At 53.4% G+C, this 20,075-nt stretch overlaps 2 protein-coding genes, 1 long non-coding RNA gene and 1 other non-coding gene across 9 annotated transcripts in view; 1 reads left to right on the top strand and 3 right to left on the bottom strand.

Annotated features, from left to right (window-relative positions):
- Positions 1 to 20: 20 nt before the first annotated feature.
- On the bottom strand, positions 21 to 2,577 carry HAX1 (HCLS1 associated protein X-1). Its single transcript, XM_039218887.1, has 7 exons — positions 2,432 to 2,577; positions 1,738 to 2,000; positions 1,363 to 1,556; positions 856 to 907; positions 624 to 730; positions 405 to 495; positions 21 to 267 (listed from the first exon to the last, which is right to left on the bottom strand). Exons 1-7 carry the CDS (start codon positions 2,482 to 2,484, stop codon positions 182 to 184), a joined length of 846 nt encoding a protein of 281 aa, XP_039074818.1. The 5' UTR covers positions 2,485 to 2,577; the 3' UTR covers positions 21 to 181.
- A 959-nt stretch (positions 2,578 to 3,536) lies between these two features.
- The window catches only part of UBAP2L (ubiquitin associated protein 2 like), a 39,528-nt gene continuing 22,989 nt past the window's right edge, over positions 3,537 to 20,075 (bottom strand). For 2 of the 6 annotated variants that reach the window (XM_039218967.1, XM_039218968.1), the window contains exons 13-28: positions 19,466 to 19,743; positions 19,126 to 19,298; positions 17,536 to 17,725; positions 16,763 to 16,817; positions 15,879 to 16,053; positions 15,494 to 15,566; positions 14,328 to 14,523; positions 14,159 to 14,247; positions 13,159 to 13,212; positions 12,469 to 12,550; positions 11,516 to 11,733; positions 10,996 to 11,101; positions 6,169 to 6,236; positions 5,301 to 5,498; positions 4,845 to 4,895; positions 3,537 to 4,058 (exon numbers count right to left, since the gene is read on the bottom strand). In XM_039218967.1, coding sequence (XP_039074898.1) covers positions 3,963 to 4,058; positions 4,845 to 4,895; positions 5,301 to 5,498; positions 6,169 to 6,236; positions 10,996 to 11,101; positions 11,516 to 11,733; positions 12,469 to 12,550; positions 13,159 to 13,212; positions 14,159 to 14,247; positions 14,328 to 14,523; positions 15,494 to 15,566; positions 15,879 to 16,053; positions 16,763 to 16,817; positions 17,536 to 17,725; positions 19,126 to 19,298; positions 19,466 to 19,743 — 2,102 coding nt within the window. In that variant the 3' untranslated portion in view covers positions 3,537 to 3,962. Of the gene's footprint in view, positions 4,059 to 4,844; positions 4,896 to 5,300; positions 5,499 to 6,168; positions 6,237 to 9,257; positions 9,659 to 10,995; positions 11,102 to 11,515; positions 11,734 to 12,468; positions 12,551 to 13,158; positions 13,213 to 14,158; positions 14,248 to 14,327; positions 14,524 to 15,493; positions 15,567 to 15,878; positions 16,054 to 16,762; positions 16,818 to 17,535; positions 17,726 to 19,125; positions 19,299 to 19,465; positions 19,744 to 20,075 lie in introns of those variants that run through there. The other 4 variants (XM_039218969.1, XM_039218970.1, XM_039218972.1 and 1 more) reach the window with 4 other exon arrangements.
- On the top strand, positions 4,056 to 6,612 carry LOC120221526. Its single transcript, XR_005525821.1, has 3 exons — positions 4,056 to 4,231; positions 5,692 to 6,223; positions 6,412 to 6,612. It is a non-coding gene; the product is annotated as an uncharacterized LOC120221526 (long non-coding RNA).
- LOC120221542 lies at positions 12,618 to 12,753 on the bottom strand. Its single transcript, XR_005525827.1, has one exon. It is a non-coding gene; the product is annotated as a small nucleolar RNA SNORA58 (small nucleolar RNA).

Raw genomic sequence — 20,075 nt, 5'->3', positions numbered from 1 at the left:
ACAAAACCAAGACTGAAGAATTAGCATAAATAAAGGTTTTATTGGTCAGTCTGGGCGAGTCACATACTGACATACCCCCAATTCGCTGCTCCGCACAGCCCAGGGCCTGAGGTGGCAGGCGGAGACACGGATGGTGGGCAGAGGCGGGGAGCGATCTGAAGGCCTCTGAGGGTTAGGAGGGCTACCGGGGACGGAACCAGCGTCCTAGGAATAAATCCAGGAGGGAAGAGGCATCACTCAGGCCTGGAGGTGCTGGTGGGTCTGGATCTAAGGAAGAAAGCGATACACACCGACACGCTGAATGAAAGAAGACAAGCAAACGGATGCTACTGAAGGCTAGAACGATAAGGGCTCCCCCTTCCCAAGGAACTAAGAGACGCATGTGACTCACGGTCCGTACTCACCACCTCTGGGACCGCCGTCTGCCTCTTGGTGGGTCACTGTGGTCTCTGTCCGGCCCTCACTGTCCACCACAGTCCGGCGCTCCTCTACTGTCTGCAAGGGCAAGTCCCAACCGTATCTCTAACATCGGTAAAGGTGAGCCCACGGGTGTCTTTACCTTGACCCCTCTCTCCAGGGCACCCCCTGGCCACAGTTCCTTTTAACCCTCTCTTCCAACTCACCCCATCCGGCTTAGTGATCTTGGTCACAGAGATGCTCTTGAAATAGGATTTGGGCTGGGGCTGCAGAACTGGGCCGAGGCCCTCCTGGGAAACCTGGGAATCAAGATCTAGAAGGGCAGAGAGAGGAAGCAGAAAATCAAGAGTCCAAGGGAAAGAAGGGGTCAAGTGTGGCAAGAAGAAACTTCAGAGGAGATCAGAGGGCAGGCTAAATATCCTCTCCCTCCAGACTCACCATTGTCTTCTCTGGCTCTAGAATGGGGGGTCAGAGGCCACGTGTCATCAAACTGCAAAAGAAGGCAGAGGAGGTGAAATGATACCTTTCAACTGGAAATCTGAGAGGTCGGAACCCAAAGGTTCCAAAGCCACCTTTCCCTGGGAGAGATGATCCCACTCAGGATGACTTTGTTTACTCACCCCTTCCTCCTTCCTACCTGTTTGATCTCTCCTTCTGCCAAAAAGCTTTCCCGAATGGACGCTTTCTATCCTACCTGACAATCCTGCCTTGTTCCAGAATTCTAACAGACCAGCGATTTTTTTCTTTTAAGAGAAAAAGCAGCATCCCTGCTCCCTCATCCCCAACCCCACCCCTGAGAAAATCCTACATGAAGCTTATACAGAAAACAGATCAAACACACTAAGTGGAGAACCTGGGGCCCCACCCTGTCAGATTCTCACAAGGCAGCCTTTGGGCTCCATGAGCCGTCTCCCACGGGCTCTCACTCCACCCAGAAGCACTCACCAGACCAAAAGGTCTCTGGGAGTCCCAGTCCGGTGCCGGTTTGGGGGATTCACTTCTTGCATCACTCTCCAAGCCCCCCCCAAAGATCCTGGGCTGGTGACTATCTGGATACTTAAGCATTGAGTCCCGGAGTGTCTGTCCCTCCTGTCGTCTCTCACCAGGTGTCTCTGACTCAAGACCAGGACCTGGAAGTTCTGCAGAAAGGTGGTGGCAGATCGATTCTGGGGGTGGGACAGGGCTTGGGCTCTTTGAAACCTCGATATCATCCATCTTGTCACACCTCCCACCCCCCACCCCCCAGCGACTCTCCTCAGGCTCCTAATGTCACCCTCCAACCCAGTAGGAACCACAGGTTGACCGGGGACAGCCACACACCAGGAAGGTGGGAAGGCAAGGTCCAGGCCCCCATTTCGCTGAAGATGTTGTTAAAATCCCGTATTAGGTCATCAAAGCCGAAGTTATCATGGAAGCGCATCCCTCCTCCTGGGCTGAAGCTGAAGCCGAAGCCAAATTCCTCCGGGGACTGCGGACCCTCAAACCTCGAGCTCCCACGGCCCCACGTGGCTCCTTCTTCTTCTTCCTCCTCCTCCTCCTCCTCCTCCTCTCGAGTCATGCCTCCAAAAAAGGGGTCTCTGTGGCTGGGAGTGAAGGCAGATCGACCAGCAACAGTTTAGTACTTGAAGCCATAAAGTCAGCTCAAGGGGGGGCAGAGCGGGGCACGAGTAGGGCCTGGAGGGCGGCGGGCAGGGCTGGCCGTGCGCCTCCGCTGGTGCCGTGGGTGTGGGGGTGTTTCCTGTGGGAGGCCGTCGAGTTTTTGCTTTGTCTTCGTTTCTCTCAGCGCCAGTCCTCACCTGGCGGTCCCTCGCGGTGTCGCCCGGGCCCTGCTCAGCTGCCCACGGTCCACCCCGCAGCCCCACTGCTGCCCCAGCCGGGCCCCGTGGCATCACCCCAGGCCGCGGTTACCCCGCCCCCGGCGGCCGCCGCGCAGCCGGTGACGGAGGGCGGAGGCGTGCGGGGCCCGGCTCCCCTCAAAGGCCCCTACGCTCGCCCCGTCCCGACCCACTCTAACCTCCGAGGTGGAGAAAGGCCGAAAAAGCCCCGAAAGAGATCAAAGAGGCTCATCCCCGAATTGGGACTCGAACCCGCGGACCCCACTGAGGCCCATTCGCTCCCGGCAGCCGCTTGCGCCCCGCGGCCGGAAACTGAGAGAAGCGTCAGGCCACTTGCCGGAAAGCAGGCCGGCGCCCCGGCACACTGTCGCAAAACGACCGTCAGCGCGGCGCGGGCGGGGCCGGGGGCGGGGCGGAGCGCGCGGCTCGGCCCGGGCGGCGGGCGTCCCGAACCCGCGTCTGCCGGGGCTCGCCCGCCGCCCGCGCCGCCGCCCGCGCCGGCCGCCAGGTGCCCTGGGCGCTCCGACGGCGTGGGGCCGCGTGGGGCCGCCGTCGCCGCCGCCAGGGGGCAGCCGCCGCGGCCGTTGCCGGCCTCGCTCCGGGTCTGAGTTCCCCGGTCGGTGTCGGTCGGGGACGCGCGGACTTGGCGCGCTCCAGCCAACGGGGTGTCGTTAAGCGGAGCCCGGAGTCCACCGGGCAGGCTCTGCGAGAGGGCGAGGGGAGCGCAGGGAAGGCTTGCGGGGGGAGGAGTTGGAGCTGTAAGTATCCCCTTTGCGGCCCCCGACTTCTCCGGCTTGCACCCCCGCCGGCACCCCTCGCCCGATCTGCTGGCCCAGTCGCGTGTGGCCCGGGCCCATCTGCATCCAGCTCCTTCTTGATCGCCTCCCTCTCCCCCCGGTATCTGCTCTCCACTCCCTCCACAGCCTGAGATCTGCTGCAGATGGGGCAGTTTCCGGAGAAGATGAAAACTGGGGTGGTTCCTTCTAGGCTGTGAAATTGTTGGGGGAGGAGGACAGGGAATCCCTTAGAGCAAGAGACCAGCGGCACTTGAAGGGCCAAGAGCTTTGGACCCCGGGGCTTCCTGGGGCCCTGGAGCCGCCAGGGCGGCTGGTGTGCAGCGCTCCGTCCCCGGGCCGCTCCCTGCGAGACTGAGGAGGTCCTGGACGGAGCAAGAATGGGCAGAGGCTGAAGGTAGAGGTTTTCTTTTTATATATACAAGACACGTTAATCCATTAAATTTGAGGACACAGTACAAAAAAAAAAAACAGAAAACACTTCAACTAATTCATCTGACAATGCTGTTCATATTCATGACGCCATTTTTTGTTGTTTTGTTTCCTAATAATAAAGGAGGAGACTTAGGGCTGTTGGGCTGATATATATTTGGGGGTCCCCCTCCCCACCTCACCCATACACCACCGGGGTGAACAGGAGGAGGAGAAGGCAGGCAGGGCCCACAGCAAAGTTTCATAATCTTGAATGCAAGGGGGGTGGGGAGGGAGACAGGGAAGGGGGGAGAGGGAGAAAATACAAATCCTATGGTACAGACAACAGAGTGGGGGATGGTATGGGAACGGACAGACATGAAGCTGAGGCATGGGGTGGGCCGCTGGGGCGGGGGGGGCAGCGGACCCCCCCATTCCTTTCTCTCTCTGATGCCGGTTCCGTAGTTGCCAGGCTGAGGACCCTCTGGGGGGGAGGGCCGGGGCCTCAGTTGGCCCCCCAGCTGTAGCTGTTGTAGGCAGACTTGCTGGTCTGGGGCTTCTGCGGGATGGAGCTGGTCTGGCTACGTTGCCCGCTGCCCGTCTGCAGGGATGGGACGGTGAGGAGAAAGGTGTCTGGTTAGTGGGGCAGATCGGGGACATCCACGTGCAGGTCTGGACGCGGTCTTGCTCTCCCCTTGCTTAGAGGAACTACTCTGAAGTTTACTTCCCAACCAGGGAACACGAAGGGTCTATGGCTGCTAGGGCGCCTGACAGGTAAGAAAGCATTTCCGACCTTTAAACGTGGGAACGACGACAAGACGGCAGGACCCCTTTAGAGACGAGACTGTGAGTGAGTTCTGCCCGCTTTCAGTCCCTTCTCCCCCGCCCCACTGCCCTGAGCAGAGGCTGCTCCCTAGAGAGTCATGGTCTCTTGGAAATGAGGGATCACAAGGTGACCTCGTTTTCACTGACCCCACGAATGCCCCAGTTTGGAAGGCCGTCTCTGAGAGCAAGGCGCCCCTAACTTACGCCAGCTCCCCAGCCCCCTGTGTCCGCCCCCCAGCCGCCCGCTCCCCAACACAACGCAGCGGAGAGCCCGTTTCGGCCAAAAGGCAGGAGAGACAGTCTGAGGCCCCAGGCTCCAGACGCTGCCCCAGGAAATCCTTCCAAGTGTCTCCAGAGTCGGGAAAGGGCAGAAAGAAAAAGAGGGCACTGGGGAGGGGAGGGCAAGAGAGGAACAGGAGGCCAGAGAGCTCAGCAAGGTGTCTGTGTGTGTGTGTCCTGATCTGTGACGGTGCGGCTTTTTGTCTTCAAGTTCCCTGAGGCTGTGGAGGTGAAATGGGGGCCGGGAAGGAGTGGGTTCAAGCACATCATTCAGTTTCATTACCTGCTCCTCCTGCTGGCGCTGGCAACAGAGAATCATCTGCAAATATGGTAGCTGAGGCAGAACCAGGATATATGGAAAATAAAGGGACAAACTTTGACAAGAGAACTCCACCATCAGAAGGGAAAGCTACAATGTCAGGGAAGGGGGGAGGCCGGGAGAGGTCAGAGGGTAGGTGTGACCCAGGTCTGATGGGATGAGGGCGGCTGTGCTACAAGGAGGCCGAGGAGAAAGGCGCGGAGGGACCCGGGCGAAGAAGGCTCAGCCCGGCCCCTTCTCTGACCGCTCCTCTGCCGGCAGCTCGTGTTGTGTGCGCTTGTGTCTGTCTGTGCTGTGTGCCCATGGCTGGCGCTGGGAGGGGCGGGTGAAGGTGGTGGTGAGGAGGGGAAGAGAAGGAAAGGGGGCAGTTCCAGGGGACAGGAAGGAAGAGGAAGGGAAGGGAGAGGGGAGAGCTGTTACCTGGCCGTCCTGCTGCAGGTGGTGGTGGAGGATCTGGGAGTGCGGCTGCTGATGGGGGGTCAGAATGTGCATGAAGGGGGCAGGTGGGTAGGCCGCAGCTGTGGCCGGATTGATGGGGCCCCCACTTCCCAGGGCTGAAGGCAAGTTGAAGGAGGCAGCAGGAGTGCCGGAATGAAAACCTTGTTTCTCGAAGGACTGCTGCCCAGGGTGGGGAGGAGAGACGGCAAAAGGGGTCAGCAAACCACGCTCTGGAACCTGAGCCCGACCCCCCTCCCGGCGGGAGCGGCCCAGCATCAGAGGTGGCACAGGGCACCAGTGCCCTGGGCTGTGTCCGCTGTGCTCGTTAGGAGCCAAGTGACCCTGACAGAAGTACCCCCTCTCTGCCTCGCAGGGGTGCCACGGACTCCCCAGCTGGGAGGCCGCCCTGTAACTCTGCAGTCGGCTGCTCCCCTCCACCCGCCCTGGAGCTCGGCCGCGAAGCGCTCTGCCAGGACTCCGGACTTCGCTGGAGCCCCCGCTCTGTCTACAAAGAACGGGCCGCGCCAGCTTCCCTGCACTCTGTGCTCGTTCTCTCGCAAAGTCACGAGAAGGCTGGCAGGGGGTAAAGTCGGGACAGCCGCACACTAAACCCCGCGTCCCAGCGGCCCGCCACACGACACGTCCCCTTCCTAAATGCTTCTCTTGCCTGTTCTCAGAGGGCTAAGTCCAAACTTCGAGAAACTGCAGTCTAGAGACCATTCATTCATTCATTTCCTGGGATGGGCTTCCCGGCCCCTCTCAGGTCGTTCTTGTTCCCTGAGCTCCTGTCACTGCAGCAGCGCCTCCTCCGCATCCGCCCCTCCCCCTAGACCCCAAGGAAGGCACCTACCTGGGTCTTGGAGTACACAGAGCCCGAGATGTCCGGCACGCCCGTGTTACTGGAGGTGACTGACACACCTGGGGGGGAGGAGACAGGACGGTTAGCTCAGCTGGCTGCCGGCCCCTCTCCCGGGGGAGGAGGCGGTGTGCGCGGCCCCCAGCTAGGGCACTGCCAGGAGGCCCCGCTCTGTCTCTCCGGCTCAGGGCAGTCCTGAGAGATGAGGGCTCATGCCCGAACCTCCCACCCTTCCAGGTGCCTGCTGAGCATGTGTACGAGAGAGTGGGCGAGGAGAGCTGCCTTTTGTGTGGCCAGGGGCCACGGCCAAACTTCACCAGCATATACCTGTCAAAACACTTTGGTGCCAAAGCCCAAAAGAAACGTATTAGATGTTTAACATCCATTTCTAGGGGCGCCTGGGTGGCTCAATCGGTTAGGCCTCCGGCTTCGGCTCAGGTCATGATCTCACGGTTTGTGGGTTTGAGCCCCACGTCGGGCTCTGTGCTGACCGCCGGCTTGGAGCCTGGAGACTGTTTCGGATTCTGTATCTCCCTCTCTCTCTCTGACCCTCTCCTGCTCACGCTATCTCTCTCTCTCAGAAATAAACAAAACATTAAAAAAAATTTTTTAAAAATATCCATTTCTAATCAACCCACTCAGACTCCACTCAGTCACACTCCTGAAAGACAGGTAAGTCCGCAATCTGTCTGTTCACAGAGACACTTCTGGGCTCAAGAATGCATGCTTTCGCGGCGTAAGGTAAGCACCCAAGGAGCCGTCCAGTCCAAGCCCAAGAGCACGGCCCGCTGTCAGTCTTGGCTCACCTGGGTCTTGGCTCTTCTAGGCCACGTGCTTAGGGTTTAAAGAGCCCACACAAAGGTCATTTCCAGCTAAGTGACTGAAGCCTGAGCACGGGGAGGGGAGGGTAAGGAAGGTAGTGGAGTACGCTGTCTCCTCCGCTCCAGGTGGACCAAAAAATCCTAAGCTTCTCCCAGGGACACAGGCTCTAATCCGTACTCCCGACGACCTGTGCTCCCGGTGAAAGCTCCCGCCGCCACGGCCACTCCAAGGAGGCCAGAACAGCAGATTCCTCCTCTCAATTTCCAGTCCTTAAACTGAACTACGCATTGTACCCTGGGGTATGGGGCAATGGATCAGGGAGATGGGGAGAAGCCATCAAATAAAATAACCCAGCATCTTACTAAAGAGATTTTCTGCAAAGATTTGAGGAAAAATAATTCAATATTAACTTGGAATTTAAAACACACTTAAGATATAATCGATCTCATCACGAGATAAAATAAATCTTCAGAAAAACCACATTTCAGCCTGTGTCCCTGGATCCTTCTCCTGCTGTCCGAGGCACTTGGATAGAAGAGTTTTTCAGAAGCACCGTGCCAAAGTGACCACGTCACAAGTCCCCCCACAGCTCAAGAGCAACTCCCTCGTCAAAGTCCAGAACCCAGATGCTCCCAATGTCATCACAGGGGCAGCCGTCCAAGGCAGAGCCCACCTGGACAGCCACTCGGGACCTTCCCTGGGGCACGGGGTCTTCACCTGGAAGGCCTGCCCACGGCACAAACCCGGCCCGCCCCACGGGGTGCCAGAGAAAGAGAACACAACTGCAGAGACAGCGCGGAAAAGCTCACCCCATCTCCAGAGCAGCGCCTCCACCCTTCAAAGGCCCTGCAGTAAAAGAAGGGAAGGTACGGGGACTTACGGGGTAGTGTTTCCCCTTCCCTTTTCAGACCCCAGGTGCCAGGGTGCAAATCCCTGTGGGGACCCAACCTTAAGAACAGTTGATTCATGGGAAAGGCTAAGGCGCTGAGGTTTGTGCGGAGGGGCTGACAGTGAGGTAGGACAGACGGAATACGAACATTTTCCAGGGAAATGAGAGCCCATGATTGATCTTTGCTGCGAAGGTTCAAACACCTTGTGGGCACCGTGGGTCACCCCCACGCAGGATGGTACAAATGGCTAACTGGCTTCTCGGGCTGGGTGGTAGGGAGGAATTTAGTTCTAGAGTGCCCCCGCCACAGACACACCTGGGCTCCTTCTCCCCAGAGGCTGGACTGGCTAAAATCCAGCTTCTCGCCCTGAGGCCGTGGTCTGGGAGCTGGTTGAAGGGACTGGAGACTCAGGACAAGAGAACGCGGCAGCCCCTGCGGCCTGCTGTGAGCACTAGAGACCCCAGCTGTGACAGGCACTGGGCCGCGCCTCCCCTTCACCTGCTACAAGACAGCTCCTCAGGCTAGAGTTCTCCCGCTTTCCTTCCAACAGCCAGCGCCCCCGCCCGGCCAGGCCCCCCAAGCAGTGCACAGCAGGGAGCAGAAACAACCAGTGCCTCCCAGCAGGGCAGCCCCGGGGGCAGGGGGCAAATACAGAGGAAGTGGAGTATCCAGTTTTGGACTTAACCTGGGTTTGCACTTAACAAAGGACGCTGTTCTCGCCGCAAGAGTCAACTCTGTAAACAAAGGGGCGACGGGGTACTAGCGGCTGGATGGGCTGGATCGAGGGGGGAGAATTCCCGTAGTCACGGAGAAGTCGAACGAAACCTCTCCCGCACGTCCTTAGCTACACCCACAAGTGCAAAGCAACGAGTAGTCTACAACCCCCAAGCAGTGCTGGCCAGCACAGTTGTCACAGCCCGAGTCGTCACCTAGCTGGTCACTAAAGACCTGATCCACTCTCAACCTGCCATCTGGCCCGGGGCCTTGGAAGCCACTTCCCTAAACCAGCTCTGAACACCACCTCTTTCTGCCTTTCACCATGATGACACTCCAAGCTGGTTTTGTCCTTTCCCTCTGCTTATGCCAAAGGCGCAGGAAAGATCGAGTGGAAAAGTGAAGAGCTGTACTAAACGTGGAGAATCAGGGATTTTCTACAAATACCTTTCTTTACCAGTCAATCAGTCAAAGGGCTGGACACGGAGTGTGCCTCCCCTCTCCCACCTGGAGAAAACCGCCACACCGAGAAGTGAACGCTTCTTAGCTCTTTGGCTACACTGGGGTTTGGTTGAGAAGGCCCCCCTCCACCCTTCATCCACAGCACAACATTGGCTCCTAGTGTCCAGAAAGACATGCACGGAAAGAACGCCAGAGTTAGCTAAAGAAATACCACAGTTTATTGAAGACTACAAATAATTTTGTTACAAGGTGAAACTACATGCCTTCCAGAAATCAAAAGCAACGGCAGGTGTGTGCATTGATGCTTCGGAGGCGCTGCACCGCTTGAACTCGGAATGGGTAAGACAGGGTCAGACACGTGGGGGAGAGGGAAACGGGGGCAGGGCAAGTTCAAAGCCCAGAAGGTATCCACCAACTCATTTCCCCAAGCCACGCAGGCCGTGGCCTCAGCTCGGCAGGCTCTCCTCAGTGGTCTGGTTTCTGAAACAAGACTTCAGTGCAAATTTATACACACACACAAAACACAGCCCCCAGCCTTGGGCCAAATTAGCTCTCTGCCGTCCAGAAATGCTTGTAAGGGGGTGGATATTTTCTTCCTAAAAGGAATCAAATACATAAAAATAAATGAATTTAGAGGTTGATGAGGAACGGGATGAAAGAGCCCTCTGTGGGGTCGGGAACTGGGGGTTCTCAAAAGACTGTTATAGCAGATTTCTCAAATCTTTTAAGGTAGATAAGAAACTAGGATTTCCAGAATCAGGTATGCCGTTCTCTTATATTATCAATCACCTACCTCTTAAAATTCTTGAACCTGGTCCAGCTAAAACTTATACCTCATGTTCTCAGACTGGGGCCACTCCAAGTCAGAAAGCTGACAAGTGTCCCCACCAAGGATTAGGATGCACCTTGCTCGGTGAGAGGGGCAGCCATGAGGAGTGGAGCGACTCAGGAATTTTCCGGGTTGAATCCAGACTCACTCCAAGTGCTCCAACACAGTTCAAAGCTCCATCCGGTTGTTAGTTCCCAGACCTACTGCCCTCTGTGCTCAGTTCAGAGTTCCCCGATTATTGAAACCCTTGGGCCACTGAGCCACCTGGAGCCCACACAGGGGTCAAGAACGCAGATGTAGCTCCCACCAAGTCACCATGACGCCATCAGTGAGCTTTAGAATTTTGAAGAGCCCTCGATCCCAACTCTTTAAACTGCAAAAGCCTCCTCCCCACATTTGTCTCCAAGTCACTGAAAAAAGCAGATGGACCGGTCCTCCACAAGTGGAATGCAGGCATCACTAGGGAAGCAGGGGACAGACTAGTTCTCTTTTAGGTCAGTTCCTACATCTCCGCCCTGCCATCAGATATGCAGACAGACTTTGCCAAGCGATCAGCCATACAAACGAAGGACCCTAAGGTCCCACCATCCCTCTGTTGAGCTCTCGTACCCCAGCCTTTCTCTCCAGGCCCTAAGTCTCCCAGCTGGGGAACAGAAAGGGGCTGCATGCGGAAAGGGGGCTACGAAGAGGGTTAACCCACCCTGCCGGAGCACACTGGGTAAGAACCTCCCACGCCCACGCTGCTGTGCAGTAAGTGCTTCTCCTTGAGAACCACCAGTACCAGACATTCTCACGCCCATCCCCACTGACCGCTTAGCAACATCTTGGGGCCCCCTGTCCTGTGTCCCACCCCAAGTCTGGCCAGCCAACATATTCTGACAGCCAACACAGGCCGCATGGCACCCCCATCATGAGGGCTGGACACGTGTTCTAACACCAAGCACTTCTGACACCCACGTCGGTCAGACATGGACAACCCTGTGTGCAGCTGCTAGCAGGCACACACCTCGCCGCCCCTGTTCTCTCAAGCACATCTTCCTCCCTGAAACTCCTTTAGTCACATCCTGCAGAAACCACGGACAGCCAGGGTCAAGGTGAGCTTACCAGTGTTGTATCCGTGAGACCCATATCCACTTGGCTGCTGGAAAGGGGTGGCTGATGCGTTCACACTGACATTCACACCATGCTGCTTGGAAGAGGTAGGAGCCACCTGAAGAGCGACAGGGCCAGAAGGGAGGTGAGATGGTGACAGGGAACCGTCACCACCTGCTCCATGACCTGGGCACTCAGATGGCTATGGCCTTGTGGCAAGCTGACCACAGTCTGCTTAGTGAAATGGGATCCCTACGGAGCTTTAGAAAATCTACCAGTAAAGTCAGGAAATGCTAGTTTGAAGGAAGGGAAAGCAGCGAGTGGCAACAGGGAATGAATGTACTGTGTCACCTCCTCTCTTTAGAGAATTCTAAGAAGTAACATCTATCCTGATACCTGCAAAATTCCAGCCAGAGAGGGATTGGTTTTTCCTCACCCATGATTAAAAAATCATTCAGCCTTGAAGGCAGCTAGGTCAGGGTCCAGGGGCTGGGCTTCTTCACCAAAAGGAAAAGCAAACCCAGGTACTCACAGGGAACACAGCAGGCCCATACTGGAAGGTGCTGGGGAGGCCCGGAACCCCTGTGTAGTATGGCAGGCTGGTGTAACTGTAGCCAGGAGGCAGCGCCGGGTTCAGGAATGTCTGCTGCGTGGTGTGATGAGTCTGCGTCTGGTTCTGTTGGGGTTGGGCCAAGGTTGTGGCCGGGGCCGGGGAGGAGGCATCCCCGCGGCCGAACTTTGTGAGGTCACCTATGACAGGAGAGGTAAATATACCTGCTGCCTATTTCACCCTGACCCCCACATACAGTTACTTCTCCTGGTTTCACAGGACTCCAGAAGACCCCGATGAAAGACTGTTAAAGGTCAATTCTTTGAATTACATTTCCTCTGTGGCTCCATTTAGCACTACTGAGCACACACTCCACACTGTGCTGGTCAAGCCTTGACACCAAACACCCGGGCAACACTGTGGGAGACAGGCCCCCAGAGCAAAGTTCCTCTGTGATTTCACCCCCACCCTCCCCGCCTTCCCCTGCTTTCCCTCCACAAGGAAGACTCCATGCTGCACTCAACAGACAAGGACAGGTCAAGAAAAATGACAGGTCAAAAAGGACGACAGGTCAGGCATAAAAAAAAAGGGTCAAGGCCTAGCCAGGCCACAAGACTGCCACTGTGAGCAGGGACAGGAGCAGAGGCGAGCACAGGAAGGCCGTTCAACCCCTGCACTTCTCGGAAAACGCTGGAGAATGGCAGAGAAGACTGTCAGGGGGTCACCTGGAACCACAGGGAGACGACAAAGTACGACGAGATGGAAACATCGTCTTCAGCAGCATCCCATCTACCGACCCGGATTCATCACATTCCTTCTAGACCTTCTGCCAAAGGTCTTCATTGAAGTGAGAACCGGGTCCCTTCTCACTATTAACCAGGTTTCTGCCACCAATCCCAGCACACACTCCCATCATTCACACCCCCGAGCCGTACCAGAGTAGGGGTTGCTGGCCAGGCTACCGTCCCTCCCAGTCAGCGGAGTGGTGGGCGTGGGAAATGGGATGCTGTAGTAATCCTAGAAGAGACAAAGAAAGGGGCACAGGCTTGATGCCACTCATCCCTTCAGCGCAAGGTGAGAAGCAGGATGTCAGGAGCACTGCATTTACCCAGCGGGCGAGCGAGCCGACGGGAGCTGGCAAGAACTCCAGATTACTCTTGCACACGCTGTCCCCCTCGCCCGGCCACAGGCAGAGTCAGGCGAGGTCTACGGGTGTGCCCACCAGGAAACAGGTCATCAGAAGAAAAATGCTCTCAAACCGTTAGGTGCTGTCCCCACAGTCCACTGCTACCAAAAATTAGATTCTCTTTCCATAATTCAAAGTGTCTGACATGTACAGAAAAAGGATCCAGAGAGCTCCAGGGTCCTTACCTATGTATTAGGTTAAATTTTGTTTAATTCAAAGACGTCACAACGGATTAAAAAAAAAAAAAAAAAAAAAAAGCAGCTATCTTCTAGCAGACCCACTCCCCTAGTCCCTGATCTTGAATCAGGGTTTGTGTATGGAGGCACAGGTTGGGAAAGAGCTAAGGGGGAGGGGAGATCTTATCAACTGAACACCTGAAATAACCCCCTCAACGCTGTAAGATCACGCTCTCTTCCTAAGCTTTACACCACATACTCACCAAGGGAAATCTTGTCTGAAGCATCTGTAAGTCATCATAACCATATACTTGTGGCTGGAAGACACAAACACGTAATAATATTAATAGGGACTGGTTACCACAGAAGAAAACCAAGGTGCTAAGAGACAAAGTAAGTCAACAGAACATCTGTCCTCATTCTTAGGAAGAACAGAACATAGATTACTTCTTTCAGTTTCCTTTAAGAGGAAAGAAGTGAAGTACAGATTAGGTGATTTGTGAAAGGTCTCAAAGCTTGCCTTGAGCTACATACCACTGATTTAACCTGGAGGCAGCGGTGGGATACACAGGAGCCAGGCACGAACAGCCATCAAACACTCAGCTTAAGATTCATATCTTTCAGAAAGGATTCGCATTTTACTTGTTTTCTCTAATGTATAGGGACTAATATGTTATACTGATTGTTAAAAAGTGTATAAAACGTTATCGAACGTTTCCTCTGTGTGACGCTCAGACGCTCTGAGAGAGAACAGGTGTCTTTTTAAACTTTTCAGATAAATACCCTTCACCTTTATAGGCACGGAATCTATGAATTTGACATAAGATACGCCAGGACACAAAGCTGCTGCCGCCAGCCGCCTACTCTCTGGCAGCCCCAGGTCAGGCCGGGGAGCTCTGTTCTTCCCAAGTCAGAGCCAGCAAAGACCCTCTAAGACAGGGAATCAATCCAACCAGAGAAAACCACTCTCCGAGAAACTGAAAGGGATTTCAGGTGGCCGCTCAGGCCTTTAGCTTCTGAAGCTCAGAGTTTGTTTCCCACAGAGAAAATACACAATAGAAGAAATGGCCTCCATTTAATCCTTCCGCTCTAGAAATGAGTATTTCCCCCCCAAAATTATGAAGATCAAAAACCGGTTTGCTTACATGCGACAACAACTCATTTATTCTGTATTTTAAGTACAGTCTTCCACCTACAGCCAGAGCTGCAAAGAGCAGCCACACTGTCTTCATCTTTTGCAGACGGTGCTTCAGGCTGACTTACCGGGTAGGCATGTAACAGCCCTGGAGCCATAATGTATGGATTAGGCAACAACGGCGGGACCCCAGGAGGGAGGTTGGGAGGAGCTTTTCCTAAAAGAGAAAGCACACTCTTATCCGGTCCCACGATCCCCTCTCTCCTCCAACCTAAAGGGATGCCATCCACCTTCTACCTGAAGTTGTAGCGACGGAGCTCCGAGTCGAGGCTGTGACAGTGGAGTTGCTGCTGAGGCTGAGGCCCAAGCTGCTGCCGCTGTTGAGACTAGAGGAGACGCTGACAGCGGGGGGAGGCGCAGAGACCGTGCTGGACGTGGTGGAGAAAGTGCTGGAGGAAGAATGGAGGTTCGCCTCACTGTCCACGCTTGTGTGCTTCAAAAAGGGGGGGGCGGCAGATAGGAAGAGGAGGAAACAGTGGTCAGCAGAACAGGTCAGGAGAGAGGAACAGCCCCTTCTGCCGGCGAGAGCACACCCGCCTCCTAATTCAGAAGGCTGCGGCAGGGACCTGCGTGGCCTCCGGCGCAGGCATGACAAGAAGTGACTGAGCAGCCTCCAGCTGCAGGTTCCCCTGGACGCTGCAGGCAGGGCCACGGTTAACACCAAACCGGCTGCACCCCATCCCCTGTCAGTGCAGGTGTGTACAAACACCCCAGAAACCAATGCTGGTTGGCCAGCGAACGGCTCAAATCAGGGAGACACACCCTAGTCTTCTCTCCCACATCCTCCTGCAGTAGCTCGGCAAGTTCTAATGAATTTAAACCGGAAACAGTATACTTGAGGAAAAACAGACTTCTACAGAGGCCTTAGCACTCAACTTCTTCCCCAGGTTTCTGGCAAACTAGACAACTTTACCCCCAACAAGTCTTCCTTACCATCTCAGCTTAACGCCACAAATGCTTGTTATAAAACACAATAGTGAAACTAATTCTTTGATCAAAAGCTTTCCTCCGGCCTTTATGCTCAGAGGATGCCCAGACTCACGCTGGTTATCTTCAGCAGTCATGCTCAACATACCCCACACCAAGGAGTGAGAACGACTGGACAAGTGTCCTCATAGGCTCTATCAGGGCACACGAAGCCCCAAGCACCTCAGTGTTTAAAAAAAAAAAAGGAAAGCTTCAGGAGTCACGCTCAGGGCTTTGAGAACTGGCCCACAGCCCTGTAACACGGCCACTTTCTTCCACCTCTCCTGCTTTCCAACATCCTTTTAGTCCATTCCTGCAACCTCAGAGCGTGATCACCTCACAAAGAGATTCCCAAGAATCTCTTCTCTGGAGTTTTACAGCTGGAGACTTCTATGTGTAAGAAAACAACACTTCCTCTTTAGTCGCATCACGCTTACCAAAAGAGTGGAAGTAGAAGTGCGCCCAGAAGACGTGGATGACGAAAGGGTGTTCTGCTGTGTCGATAACGTGCTGCAAAGAAGAGGCTGCCATCAGCCATGGGGCTGTGAGCGACTTGCCCCAAAGCATCCGTCGAGAACACGGGCGAGGAAGTGAGGCAGTACATGGGACCATGAAGACCGGAGACCGCGGGGAGCGCCGCGGCCAGCCAGGGAGGGGAGCAGACATGGAGAGCGTGGCTACCGCGGAGAGAGAAAAGGCCCCTCTCTCCTACTCCACAGCCTCCAGATGGTGATCACGGCCCAAGGGCAGCAGAGACAGGGCGGAAGCAGAGTTCGGCTGCCTCTCCTCCCAACCCCAACGTCCACCTGTGACCCAAATCACCTGCTGTGTTGCGTGCTGGGAGCGTTTGTGCTCTCCTCACCGTGGCTCAAGCCACCCAGGGGGGATGAGTGTTGACTGGCTGCTGTCAGCAAGGAGGCTGCGGACACTGTCTCGCTGAGCGGGGAGATGCCGGAAGTGGAAGGTGAGTCAGACTTCACTGCAGAGCCTGTAGCACCTGGAAAGGAAGAATAATTATTCATCCTGTCAGAGGAAAGGGAGGCTCTTTGAGAAGTGAAGAGATGACTCCAGTCCTAGGCCCTCCCCAAGACAAGAGAGTAAATTGTTTAATAATGGACTGCTGTGACTAGGCAGACTCTTTTATTTTTCTTAATTTTATTTTGTAACATTTATTTTTGAAAGAAAGAGAGAGAAACAAGAGTGTGAGCGGGAGGAGGGGAGAGAGAGAGAGGGCAAGGGGGGAGAGGGAAGGGGGAGGGGGAGGGGGAGAGAGAGAGAGAGAGAGAGAGAGAGAGAGAGAGAGAGAGAGAGAGAGACGGAGAGAATGAATGAGAATCCAAAGCAGGCTCCAGGCTCTGAGCTGTCACCACAGAGCCCGATGCGGGGCTCGAATCCATGAACCGCAAGATCATAACCTGAACCAAAGTCAGAGGCTTAACAGACTGAACCACCTAGGCACCCATAGGCTCTTTTAATTCCAAACATTTTAGAGCACTGATCTCATTTATCCAATAAAGGGAACCGAAGGTATTTTCGCTCTTCTAAGTCAGAGAACCCTGACACAGGTCTGTCCAGAGAAACAGCAGGGCAGGACCAGATGAAGACTGACCAGAAGAAAAGCCAGGGCTCTTCCCACTATGATCAAAGAAATCCAAACATAAGAAAAGGAGAGGAAAACCACTACGACAAAGAGGAAAAAGCCTCACCTTCAACAGATTGCGTGGTCTGTAACTGTGTGGCCTGCACAGAGCTAAAGCCATTCTGGAAGAAAAAAAAAAAACACAGGAGTAAGAAACAAACTCAAGTGAACAGGTCAATTTAGCATAGACTCAGCTTAACTTGAATCAACAAATCTTTCAGAGACATTCTGGAAGCTAACCAAAGGATTAACGTAATGCAGACAATCTAAACAAAACAACAGGAATTTAAAATAGCAACAAGATATACCAACCCCATGTGACCCAAAACAATAGAAGGCAGTACCCTGAACTGCTCAAGAGATCCCAAACCTAGAAGAGACACAGGAAAGTCCTAAGTCCCCAAGGGAGGTCGGGGAAGGAGGACCATTCAGCCAAACCACCCGCTATTGCGGCTACCAAGGACTGTCATTCTGTCCCTCAGCACCTCTGGTATACACTGTCCCCTCCCCAGGCCAAGACGCGGCAAGGTGTCTACTGATACACACCCAGAAGTTCAGCACTCAGATCTTTGCAGAAGAAAAAACAAGTATTTGACATTGATCCTACTACACAGAACGAATCTCCAGTGCTGGCTATAGTTTTCTAACTATGAATCTCCAGAATTGTTGAGAAGAACTTTTTAATATCTCCAACCACAGAAATGTGGTTTTTTGCAGCTTCTGGATCAGCACTTCTGAAGTATCCTAGCACCATTTGTCAGGAAGTAAAACACTAACAGTGGAGACACTCTGCCCAATATTGTCTTAACCAGCACCCAGGGACTCACAAAGTCACACTACCTTTGCCTGAGTCAGGTCCTTTTGGGGTGATGAGGAGATGGAGCTGGGGTACCGTCGAGTCTGTGTGGACCTCTGTTCATACAGAGGGCCCTGAGCATTATTTTGGGAGGTATAGGTTGTCGACTGAATTGGACCGCTCTGATAACCGGACTCCTGACTCTGGTTAGATGAAATTGTAGATGAAGATTCACTGTGGGGAGTGCAGAAGGAAAATCTCAGAGAACCAAAACAGAACATCGATACTAAAGAAATGCTGGAGACCTTCTAGAATTAAGTCTATTACTATCAAAAGGAAAACTTCCAGCAACAAATAAAAAACAATTTTGATAACAATAGGAATTTAGATATTCTATAGAGTCAGGGGTCTGAACTAAAACTGCTCACCTACATTCTGTTTTAAGAAAAAGAGGCAAAAGAAAAAAAAAAGAAAAAGAGGCAAAAGTAGAAAGGATAGACTGTTCTTGATCCTTCTAATACATCCTAACATGAACCCTAAGCAGAGGGAAAGTCCTCTGTTGCTCACACTCATTTTAAAGAATTCGGAGTTCCTGGCTCTCTCAGAAACGCTATTAAATATAAGGCAAATACAATTCAATAGATTAGGCTAGGGCCTAACACATATATTTTTAAATTCCAAAACGGCCTAGTCCCTGAAAGTCTTCCAAAATTTTCTTTTTCTTTAAATATTTATTTAAGAGAGAGAACGCATATGCACACATGGGGGGTGGGGTAGGGGGAGGCAGAAAGAGAGGGAGAGCAAGAATCCCAAGCAGGCTCCACATGGAGGGGCTTGACTTCACCAATCATGAGATCATGACTTGAGCTGAAATCAAGAATCGGATGCTCAACTGACTGAGCCACCCAGGCGTCCCATCCTCCAGGATTTTCTATTGCTTATGTTGGTTACCAGAGATAGTTACCAGAGAAGGTAGGAAAGATTCCTTTTAACTTGTGTAATGTATCAATATTACCTCTTTCTTAGGCCAGAGTCCTACCCTTTATATGCATAAGGCCCACACCGAAGGACCAAACGTGTTAAAAGCATGTTTAGCCAGATGCCAAGATCCTATGTTAGAGGTGCTATACGCACCTCTTAAGAACTAGGCGTGGGGGCGCCTGGGAGGCTCAGCCACTTGTGCATCCAACTCTTGACTGTGGCTCAGGTCATGACCTCACAGTTCAAGAGTTCCAGTGTGGAGCCTGCTTGGGATTTTTCTCTCTCTTCCCACTGCCTCCTCCTCAGCCCCCCAAGGAACAGCACACAGGACATGTACTCTCTTTCTCAAATAAAAACTTAAAAAGAAAACAAAGTGGTAGATGCTTCTACTGTTTAAAAAAAAGAAAAAAAAAAGAAAAAAAGAACTAGGCATGGACACTCCAGAAGTATGCAAGAGTTATATTTCCATCTAGATTACAGTGACAGATAATCTTAGAGACAGTATTTTGAAATGCTTAACAAAATGCTACAATTGGCTACTTTTCCTTCAGTCAGAAGCTTGGACCTCTTTGGGGTTCTAAGAATCAGCAAGAGGCTCAGAAAAAGTGGTAAAAGCCCAACGAAACAAGTCTTGATTAAGGTTTCCCCTCTACCTGGCTGTGCTGGTATAGAGGCTACTTGGAGCCTGGCTTGAAGAGGCGCTCGTGGTGGGGGTGGACTCATAATCAGAAAGGACAGGTTCTGACCCAAACTGCAATGCCCCAAACTGCAGGTTTAGCCCTGAGATATCTGCTGAGCCAGGCATCTCCACAGCCAGAGCAGGAATCTGTAAAGGGAACAGTTTTATTGCAATCTTACTATAAGACTAATTTAAAAAAACAAAACAAAACCATACCTCTCCTTCAAATCTGCATACTACCCCCTTACAATCTCAGTTCCCAAATCCCACATCCCCTTGGCCCTAAAATGACACCCATCTCAAAGTTCAAGTACCTTAGAAGTCAAGGAGGCCTTTTTCTTCTGTTGTTTCAATTTCTGCTGAGCTGGCTGAGGGCTGGAGGACTGGTTATCTGAAGACCCGGGAGACATCTGCGGGGCCGAGGTGGATTTGCTTGGCAGAGGGGAAGAGGGCGGTGGAGGTGCAGCAGTGGAGGTGGCCACCGTAGGCGGCTTCTCCTGAAGGAACACCTCCATCATGGTTGAAGACGGGGTGAAAGCCTGGCGTTTGGTGAAGGGGCTGTGTACTGTGGAATCGTTTGGGTTCTTCAAATCTGCATGGAGAGTTTCGATGTGTATGAGGTCAGAGATGCTGATAAACCTCAGTGAAACGCCATTATCCTCTCTAGAGCCATAAACGAGGTGCTCAAGAATCAGCACGTCACATATCCTCATCTGGGACTCTCATTTCTCAAAGTGACGGTCACACCTCATGTCCGCTCTAAGCACAGCCTGCCTGTGTGAGACAGACACCTAAAAACTGTCCATGTTTAGGGTGTGAGGTCCTAAAATGCCAAGCCCATAGGAACCTCCTTAGGGCGACATGTTTCCAAACACTGAAGACCAATCTAGGGAGAGTCCAAAGAACTCCCAGGTCAACTCAAGA

The sequence above is a fragment of the Hyaena hyaena genome, unplaced genomic scaffold (genome assembly GCF_003009895.1).
Source record: "Hyaena hyaena isolate Hyena2069 unplaced genomic scaffold, ASM300989v1 scaffold_783, whole genome shotgun sequence".
NCBI classification, from domain to species: domain Eukaryota; kingdom Metazoa; phylum Chordata; class Mammalia; order Carnivora; family Hyaenidae; genus Hyaena; species Hyaena hyaena.
The sequence above is the reverse complement of the archived record's forward strand: the minus strand, read 5'-3'. Positions and strand labels throughout refer to the sequence as shown.

What these genes read in the sequence shown, in the direction of transcription:
- HAX1 (XM_039218887.1), bottom strand. Translation starts at nt 2,484, where the DNA reads ATGAGCCTCTTTGATCTCTTTCGGGGCTTTTTCGGCCTTTCTCCACCT. An exon ending in GGCCTTTCTCCACCTCGGAG is followed by an intron (nt 2,001 to 2,431) that starts GTTAGAGTGGGT and finishes CTTCACTCCCAG; the next exon opens with CCACAGAGACCCCTTTTTTG. An exon ending in AGACGGCGGTCCCAGAGGTG is followed by an intron (nt 268 to 404) that starts GTGAGTACGGAC and finishes TTTCTTCCTTAG; the next exon opens with ATCCAGACCCACCAGCACCT.